At 45.6% G+C, this 10,000-nt stretch overlaps 1 protein-coding gene across 1 annotated transcript in view; it reads right to left on the bottom strand.

Annotated features, from left to right (window-relative positions):
- The window catches only part of pparab (peroxisome proliferator-activated receptor alpha b), an 86,779-nt gene that overhangs the window by 42,673 nt on the left and 34,106 nt on the right, over window positions 1-10,000 (bottom strand). The window contains exon 3 of the mRNA XM_080438514.1: window positions 819-982. Coding sequence (XP_080294640.1) covers window positions 819-982 — 164 coding nt within the window. The remainder of the gene's footprint in view (window positions 1-818; window positions 983-10,000) is intronic.

Genomic DNA, 10,000 nt, shown 5'->3' with positions numbered 1-10,000 from the left:
TGAAATGACGGCAATTTGCACCTGGCACCATTTCACACTTGGCAAATCCCCCTCTTTGTCCGTGACAATGCTGATAATATCCACTGATGTTCCCCTGAAGGGCCAATGGCAGGCTCTCTGAACCTTTGAAATGTCACATGTGTAAAGGATGGGTCCAGCACCATGTACTCTCACCTTGCAGCCCTCACAGGCATGGACGCTAGTGATGAGCGGGCCGACCCGTAACCCGCGGGTCCCGCGGGTCAACCCGCGGCGCGGGTCAACCCGCGGCGCGGGTCGACCCGCGGCGCGGGTGGTCGAGTCAGGATTTCAGAGGCAATTATGCGGGCTGCGGGTGAGCGGGTCAGCCGCTCTCACACGCAAAAAATAAAATAAAAAACTATTTTGAACAACATGCTTGTTTATTTAGCCCATGACAATGTTGTGCTACTGTAGACATTTAAAGCCACTTTGGGTACTTAAAAGAGCGCTATATAAATCTGAGCTATTATGATGATGATTATCTTTTTTTTCCCACCGCGGGGCGGGTTGAGCCATAGATTTATATATGGGTTCGCGGGGCGGGGCGGGTTCCGGGGCGGGGCGGGTCATGAAAAAACCCGACCCGCACATCACTAATGGACGCCATCGTTTACATGTGTAAAGGATGGGTCCAGCATCATGTGCTCTCACCTTGCAGCCCTCACAGACATGGACGCCATCGTTTACATGTGTAAAGGATGGGTCCAGCATCATGTACTCTCACCTTGCAGCCCTCACAGACATGGACACCATCGTTTACATGTGTAAAGGATGAGTCCAGCATCATGTGCTCTCACCTTGCAGCCCTCACAGGCATGGACGCCGTAGTGGTAGCCCGACGCTCGGTCCGAACACACCCTGCACTCCAGGTTCAGGGAGGAGGAGGTGGACGTGAAGTCCTCCTGGCCCGCCACCATCCCGTAGACCCCCGACGAGGGGCTGGACGCCGGGGTCAGGGCATCTGGGGGGAAACACACAAGAATTGTGAAAATGTTTATAATAATAATAATAGTGAGAATCTTAACACATTGCCTGCCACGGACGTAAATAGACGTCCTTTCAAGGACCCCAACGGAAACAAGTCCGCAAGGACTTTTTTGGTCGGACCTTTTAGACAAAAGTATTATAAATGTAACTGTGTTGTTTTACATTATTTTGCCTAATAAAAATGTCAATCAATTGCAATCAATCCTTTAGAAAAATCTGTTTTTTTTAAATTAGTTTAGTTTATTTCAGTACATTTTGTGGTAATATTACAGTAATTGGTAATAAAATCAAATAAAAAAAGTTTATCAAGAAAAGATCCACATTTCTGACCAAAAAGGTATAGGCTGAAGCATTACTTATTACCCTTTACAAAACAAAGACAAATGAAAGTCAAAATGGAGAGAAAAACTAAAAGAAAAAACAACCAAAAGAAAAAAGGAAACAAGGTACCAGGACAAGACACTTTTCTGTACATGTACTGTACGTGTTTGCTGTATTGTACAAGTATATGTATATATATGTACAAGTATATTATGCTAGAGGGCGCTGCTTTGCAGCCTGTGAATGATCCAAGCACCACCGAAGAAGAGCACACCCAGAAACAACAAAAAAGCTAGTTTCCATTCATGCTAAAGGATTTATAAAAGTCAAATTTTCTCGGTTTTCTGTAGTTTTTGACCAAAACAAGGTTTTCTGTTGTTTATGGCCAAAACAAGGTTTTCTGTTGTTTATGGCCAAAACAAGGTTTTCTGTTGTTTATGGCCAAAACAAGGTTTTCTGTAGTTTTTGGCCAAAACAAGGTTTTCTGTTGTTTTTGGCCAAAACAAGGTTTTCTGTTGTTTATGGCCAAAACAAGGTTTTCTGTAGTTTTTGGCCAAAACAAGGTTTTCTGTTGTTTTTGGCCAAAACAAGGTTTTCTGTTGTTTTTGGCCAAAACAAAATAAGCCACATTGAACTGGCCATAGCTCTGGAATGGAGGATTTTCCCGATTCTACCGGATCCCCGTGCGTGTAATGAGGCGATCTCCATGGTGCAGGCGGTGGCGGAGAATATTTCATGATTTTTCAAATGTACAGTAAAATGTACAGTAAAATGTACAGTAAAATGTACAGTAAAATGTACAGTAAAATCGCTCGTTTTGCTGGCAAGGGGATGAAAAAGGATGTTTTAACTCTGGGCAGTCAATGTGTTAATAATAACTAGTCCATACCCGGTCGACGCATCCGTGGGGGGATATGCGCAGATGATCACTACACCACGCACTACAGAGGTTTGTGAAATTATTAATAATAATAATAATCAAAAGATTGCAAAATAGCAGATCTACAAGCTCACAACGCGTTGCATTGCTTGTAGGTCGGCTATTTTCGCACGACACCATCACACAACAAAGTATAAAACAGGGCCATAAGAGGTAAGTAAGTAAGTAGTCTTGGGAAGCAATGGTTTCCTGAGCCATGTGGATCAGAGGGTAGGAGCCTATCTCCTTTTTCTGTAGCGTGAAGTAAAGCCTCTGGCAGACATCTGCATGGAAATGTAACGGCATCATCAGCGCATGTTGTTTGGCACGACTAGTGGATGGACCGCATCATTTTATGACATCTTCTATTTTAACCGTGCACCTCATGCGATGTGAGCATTTGTCTGCTGCTGATTTTCCAATCACATGCACACATTCACAGGGGGATCAGTGTTAACAGTTATATAGGGCTGCCTTGCCATGGTGGGTGTCCGGTTCTGAATTCAACCCAGAGCTTGGAAACAGAGTGTGATATTTGCATTGGTGTACAATGGTTACTGGGGGGGGGGGGGGGGAATACCAGAACAGGTATTTGGCCCTGGGCTTTGTTTGGCGTAAACATGTCACACGACCATAGACTGTAAAAAATAATGGACAAAGTGACGCCATAGACCAGTTATTTGTTTACCAACATTGAGACTGGACGCACAGCAGGTGACTGTTTCATGTAATCAATTCCCAACAGATCCCCAAACCTGTTGTTTTGGGGAACAGATCCCCAATCCTGTTGTTTTGGGGAACAGATCCCCAATCCTGTTGTTTTAGGGAACAGATCCCCAAACCTGTTGTTTTAGGGAACAGATCCCCAATCCTGTTGTTTTAGGGAACAGATCCCCAATCCTGTTGTTTTAGGGAACAGATCCCCAATCCTGTTGTTTTAGGGAACAGATCCCCAATCCTGTTGTTTTAGGGAACAGATCCCCAAACCTGTTGTTTTGGGGAACAGATCCCCAATCCTGTTGTTTTGGGGAACAGATCCCCAAACCTGTTGTTTTAGGGAACAGATCCCCAATCCTGTTGTTTTGGGGAACAGATCCCCAATCCTGTTGTTTTGGGGAACAGATCCTCAAACCTGTTGTTTTGGGGAGCAGATCCTCAAACCTGTTGTTTTGGGGAACAGATCCCCAAACCTGTTGTTTTGGGGAACAGATCCTCAAACCTGTTGTTTTGGGGAACAGATCCCCAAACCTGTTGTTTTGGGGAACAGATCCCCAATCCTGTTGTTTTGGGGAACAGATCCCCAATCCTGTTGTTTTAGGGAACAGATCCCCAATCCTGTTGTTTTAGGGAACAGATCCCCAATCCTGTTGTTTTAGGGAACAGATCCCCAATCCTGTTGTTTTAGGGAACAGATCCCCAAACCTGTTGTTTTGGGGAACAGATCCCCAATCCTGTTGTTTTGGGGAACAGATCCCCAAACCTGTTGTTTTGGGGAACAGATCCCCAAACCTGTTGTTTTAGGGAACAGATCCCCAAACCTGTTGTTTTGGGGAACAGATCCTCAAACCTGTTGTTTTAGGGAACAGATCCCCAAACCTGTTGTTTTAGGGAACAGATCCCCAATCCTGTTGTTTTGGGGAACAGATCCCCAATCCTGTTGTTTTGGGGAACAGATCCCCAATCCTGTTGTTTTGGGGAACAGATCCTCAAACCTGTTGTTTTGGGGAGCAGATCCTCAAACCTGTTGTTTTGGGGAACAGATCCCCAAACCTGTTGTTTTGGGGAACAGATCCTCAAACCTGTTGTTTTGGGGAACAGATCCTCAAACCTGTTGTTTTGGGGAACAGATCCCTAAACCTGTTGTTTTGGGGAACAGATCCTCAAACCTGTTGTTTTGGGGAACAGATCCCCAAACCTGTTGTTTTGGGGAACAGATCCCTAAACCTGTTGTTTTGGGGAACAGATCCTCAAACCTGTTGTTTTGGGGAACAGATCCCCAAACCTGTTGTTTTAGGGAACAGATCCCCAAACCTGTTGTTTTGGGGAACAGATCCCCAAACCTGTTGTTTTGGGGAACAGATCCTCAAACCTGTTGTTTTGGGGAACAGATCCCCAAACCTGTTGTTTTAGGGAACAGATCCCCAAACCTGTTGTTTTAGGGAACAGATCCCCAAACCTGTTGTTTTAGGGAACAGATCCCCAATCCTGTTGTTTTGGGGAACAGATCCCCAATCCTGTTGTTTTGGGGAACAGATCCTCAAACCTGTTGTTTTGGGGAGCAGATCCTCAAACCTGTTGTTTTGGGGAACAGATCCCCAAACCTGTTGTTTTGGGGAACAGATCCTCAAACCTGTTGTTTTGGGGAACAGATCCTCAAACCTGTTGTTTTGGGGAGCGCTGGTTTCAGTTCATTCAACCTCCTCTTGTGTTGGCTAGTGAGGCGCGCCTTAGCGAGACATATATACTTCATTGCGCAATGAGAATAGCTGACATACAAGCTCACAACCGCGTGGCGGATGCGACCATTGTGAGCTTGGAGGTCTGCTATTTTCGGCGCGTTCTCTGTGCACGACGCCTTCGCGGAACGGAGCATAAATTAGGCTCGACGGGCTGCAGCTGCGCGAGCCAAGCAGGCTCTCGTGCCACGATCATAGAGCGCTCCCTCCGTTCTTATGACAGCCACTGGGGGCAGGGTTTGGGGGACAACTGCTTTGAATTGCTATTATTGTTCACACACACACACACACACACACACACACACACACACACACACACACACACACACACACACACACACACACACACACACACACACACACACACACACACACACACACACACACACACACACACACACACACACACACACACAAGGATTATATATTTGAAGAGCGAGAGATCACAGTAAAAATCCTAAGCATTCTTCCTCCATACTGGGAGAAAAACAGCATCTGAAAGTTTTATGGGGTTCATTTGGTGCCGGCCTGAGCGCGCATACTGGTTCTTATCAGTGTGACGTTGTCTGATAAGGGGTCTATTGGTTTCTACAGGCCCGTTTTCAGCGATTGTCACACTATGACGCAGACATATCGGTCGGTTCGGCAGAGCGACGTAGGTGTGAGGACCGAACCTCTAGTGTAAGAAATAACTGTGTCCTAAAAATAGCAAGTTGTGCGGGGATTCTGTCAGGGACTCTTTGGCTTTATTAGTACTTTTTCCAGAGGCAGTTTATGCTTGGTAAACGTAAAATGTCTTGAGTGGGTCAGTGGACCCTTCTTAATACAAGTTATTTTTAGAAAGTGTTAATTTTTCTGAATGGGAACATTCAGGAGACATAGCTTTGACGTCAGTACTTGGGTACTATATTAAACAACCATAAACTCTAAACACCTTAGCCCCCGGCTTTTCTCTTACGTCACCCCACGTGTTCCATTATGGTGTGGTTCATCCCATCCATTACTTGCTTATGACTTCCTCCAGACACCTTTTATTTCTACTTTTCAATGTTTACTGTTGCTGCTAACGCTGTTGGGCAGAAACCTCTTATCTCCATATTTTAACTTTTCGGGTTCACCTGGAACAAAATATTGTGGGTTCCACGGCCAAATACATATCATTCTGGGTGGTCCTTGACATGAGAACGTTTGAGCACCACTGATATTATAGCACGTTTGAGCACCACTGATATTATAGCAAACAGAAGTATTTTTAAAAAACTGATTTAGAAGACATTTGTAGAAGCCGGTCTTAATGGGTTACGTGGGTTATTGGTTCTAAATGTCAGTTAATTGCCCAGCCCTGGGAACTAGTAACATCAATCAGTGAGGCTTCAGTGTTTAGCTCTGCCTCTATGCGTGTTGCAAGACTCTGTGCACTAACTAGTAAACTAGTAAAGCATAAATCAGTGTGAGGCTTCTCCCATGCATGCATGCAGGCCTCTGAGCCTCCATGCCTCTGAGCACAGGCTAACACACAGCCAAGTAAAGTGGAGGTTTCCTGAGAGGTGCTGCTGGGTGGCTGAGGAATGTGTGAATTCCTCTCCGGCTGTGGGGCGAGCAGAGAGGGGAGAGAGAGAGAGAGAGAGAGAGAGAGAGAGAGAGATGGAGGGGAGGGGAAGAGAAGGGCTAGAGAGAGAGAGAGAGAGAGACAGAGAGACAGTCGGAAGCAGAGGTAATGGCTGTAATATCGTTGCTGTTGCTGTAAACCTCTTATCTCCATATTTTAACTTATTTTTTCTTCTCATAAATTAACGCCTACTTGATCATACTACAGCGTCACACAAAAGCATCAAAAGTAGCAGATCTACAAGCTCAAAACGCGGCGCGGCGTAGATCTGCTGCTTTTGCCGCAAGTACTGTACTTAGGTTTGTTTTCTTGACCACAGTGTTTAGTACTGTATGTAATTCAGATAGCATGTTATTTAAACTGATGCTAGGTTCAATGTTTACCCCATATATCCTGTAGTTTCAATGTACAGATTGTTCTTTCAACAGTAGATAGCCCATGCTAGGTTCTTGTTTTGCTCCTGAGGCAGAACTCTGTCTCTCTGCATTCTATGTGTATGTGTTTACCTTGCTTGTTGTAGGTCTCTCTGGTAAAAGGAGTAGTTCACCCAAAAAAAATCTATCAATAACCCCATGAACCCCTTGAATTCATGTCCATTTCTTTGTTTTTGTCGCATTCCTAAGGCTATAATTTGATGACCGGCAGAAAGATGCTGGTGTGTCCGGTAGGAGACTGCACAAGTCTTCACAAGTCACAAGGAGACAGGAGACTCCTTCACAAGTCTCCTACCGGAGACTCCGGTCATTCAATTATTGACTCAGGAATGCGACAAAAAACAAAACAAAAATCCATTAATTCATGAGGTGTGTAATTGATAGAAAAGTATTTTTTTGGGGTGGACTACCCCTTTAAGAGCGTAAAATGCCTAAATACTGTCACAACACGTGCGATGCACGGTGTTGTGTTGTATCTTCAAAACATAGCAGTATATTGAGAATGTGTCAAAGTGGGTCAGTGAGACATGGTGAGGAGACCCCCCCCATACCATGACCGCCCCCCCCCCCATACCATGACCGCCCCCCCCCCCCCCCCCATACCATGACCGGCCCCCCCCCATACCATGAGGAGACGCCATGTGCCGTAGGCTGGGGTCAAAGGTTAAACAAGCCACAGCGTTCATCCACAAGGAGTAAATGAGGGATTATGGACGGGGGGGACGGGGGTCCCCAGGAGGGAGGGAACCCCAGCTGAGGGGATGACAACAACATGGGACGATACACACAACAACATGGGACGATACACACAACTACGGGGGGAGGTTCTGAAACGCTGTCGATGCACATGAGAGCCTGAGACATGCCAGAGGTTTGGATCAAGAGGTTCAAATGATTATGTTGTTGTGATGTATGATGTATATAAAGGTACTATATGTGATGTATGATGTATATAAAGGTACTATATGTTGTGTATGATGTATATAAAGGTACTATATGTTGTGTATGATGTATATAAAGGTACTATATGTTGTGTATGATGTATATAAAGGTACTATATGTTGTGTATGATGTATATAAAGGTACTATATGTTGTGTATGATGTATATAAAGGTACTATATGTTGTGTATGATGTATATAAAGGTACTATATGTTGTGTATGATGTATATAAAGGTACTATATGTTGTGTATGATGTATATAAAGGTACTATATGTTGTGTATGATTATGCGCTCGGGTGGCGCAGCGCTAAAGTGCCTGTCCACCATGATGGTGGAGGTGGTGGTGGGTTGGAATCCACCGCGGTCCATTGGGCTTTGTCGGGCGTCTACACAAACACAGTTGGCTCTGGTTCTGGTTCTGGTTCGGGGGAGGGGGGGGAGGGGGGAGGGGGAAGGGGGAGGGGGAGGGGGAGGGGAGAAGAGCCGGGAGGAGAGGGTGATAATTGTCATTGGGAGGAGTAGGACGAAAGGCTCTACGTCCTCCTGGTGGAAGCTCCTCACTGACAGGTGAGTCAGTAGGATAGAACAGCAGTGACAACCAGTGTTGGGACTAATGCGTTACTAACGTAACGTGTTACGTAACAAAACTACTTTTTGCGGTAACTAATAACGTAACTAGTTACCTTTTCCCATTCAGTAACGCCGTTATAGTTAAGGTAGGTATAGATTTAAATAGGTGAGTTACTGCGTTACATTATGTAATCCAACACGGAGCTGCCTGTCTGTCCTCTAACATACAGCCTGTCTGTCCTCTAACATACAGCTGCCTGTCTGTCCTCTAACATACAGCCTGTCTGTCCTCTAACATACAGCTGTCTGTCTGTCCTCTAACATACAGCTGTCTGTCTGTCCTCTAACATACAGCTGTCTGTCTGTCCTCTAACATACAGCTGCCTGTCTGTCCTCTAACATACAGCTGCCTGTCTGTCCTCTAACATACAGCTGTCTGTCTGTCCTCTAACATACAGCTGTCTGTCTGTCATCTAACATACAGCTGCCTGTCTGTCATCTAACATACAGCTGCCTGTCTGTCCTCTAACATACAGCAGCCTGTCTGTCATCTAACATACAGCTGCCTGTCTGTCCTCTAACATACAGCTGCCTGTCTGTCCTCTAACATACAGCCTGTCTGTCCTCTAACATACAGCTGTCTGTCTGTCCTCTAACATACAGCTGTCTGTCTGTCATCTAACATACAGCTGCCTGTCTGTCATCTAACATACAGCTGCCTGTCTGTCCTCTAACATACAGCTGCCTGTCTGTCCTCTAACATACAGCCTGTCTGTCCTCTAACATACAGCTGCCTGTCTGTCCTCTAACATACAGCCTGTCTGTCCTCTAACATACAGCTGCCTGTCTGTCCTCTAACATACAGCTGCCTGTCTGTCCTCTAACATACAGCCTGTCTGTCTGTCCTCTAACATACAGCTGCCTGTCTGTCCTCTAACATACAGCTGCCTGTCTGTCCTCTAACATACAGCCTGTCTGTCTGTCCTCTAACATACAGCTGCCTGTCTGTCCTCTAACATACAGCCTGTCTGTCTGTCCTCTAACATACAGCTGCCTGTCTGTCCTCTAACATACAGCTGCCTGTCTGTCCTCTAACATACAGCTGCCTGTCTGTCCTCTAACATACAGCTGCCTGTCTGTCCTCTAACATACAGCCTGTCTGTCCTCTAACATACAGCTGCCTGTCTGTCCTCTAACATACAGCTGCCTGTCTGTCATCTAACATACAGCCTGTCTGTCCTCTAACATACAGCCTGTCTGTCCTCTAACATACAGCTGTCTGTCTGTCCTCTAACATACAGCTGCCTGTCTGTCCTCTAACATACAGCTGCCTGTCTGTCCTCTAACATACAGCTGCCTGTCTGTCCTCTAACATACAGCCTGTCTGTCCTCTAACATACAGCTGCCTGTCTGTCCTCTAACATACAGCTGCCTGTCTGTCCTCTAACATACAGCCTGTCTGTCTGTCCTCTAACATACAGCTGTCTGTCTGTCCTCTAACATACAGCTGTCTGTCTGTCCTCTAACATACAGCCTGTCTGTCTGTCCTCTAACATACAGCTGCCTGTCTGTCCTCTAACATACAGCTGCCTGTCTGTCCTCTAACATACAGCTGTCTGTCTGTCCTCTAACATACAGCTGCCTGTCTGTCCTCTAACATACAGCTGCCTGTCTGTCCTCTAACATACAGCTGTCTGTCTGTCCTCTAACATACAGCTGTCTGTCTGTCCTCTAACATACA

Source organism: Gymnoscopelus braueri, assembly GCF_963280865.1.
Source record: "Gymnoscopelus braueri genome assembly, chromosome: 9".
Classification (NCBI taxonomy): Eukaryota; Metazoa; Chordata; class Actinopteri; order Myctophiformes; family Myctophidae; genus Gymnoscopelus; species Gymnoscopelus braueri.
The sequence above is the reverse complement of the archived record's forward strand: the minus strand, read 5'-3'. Positions and strand labels throughout refer to the sequence as shown.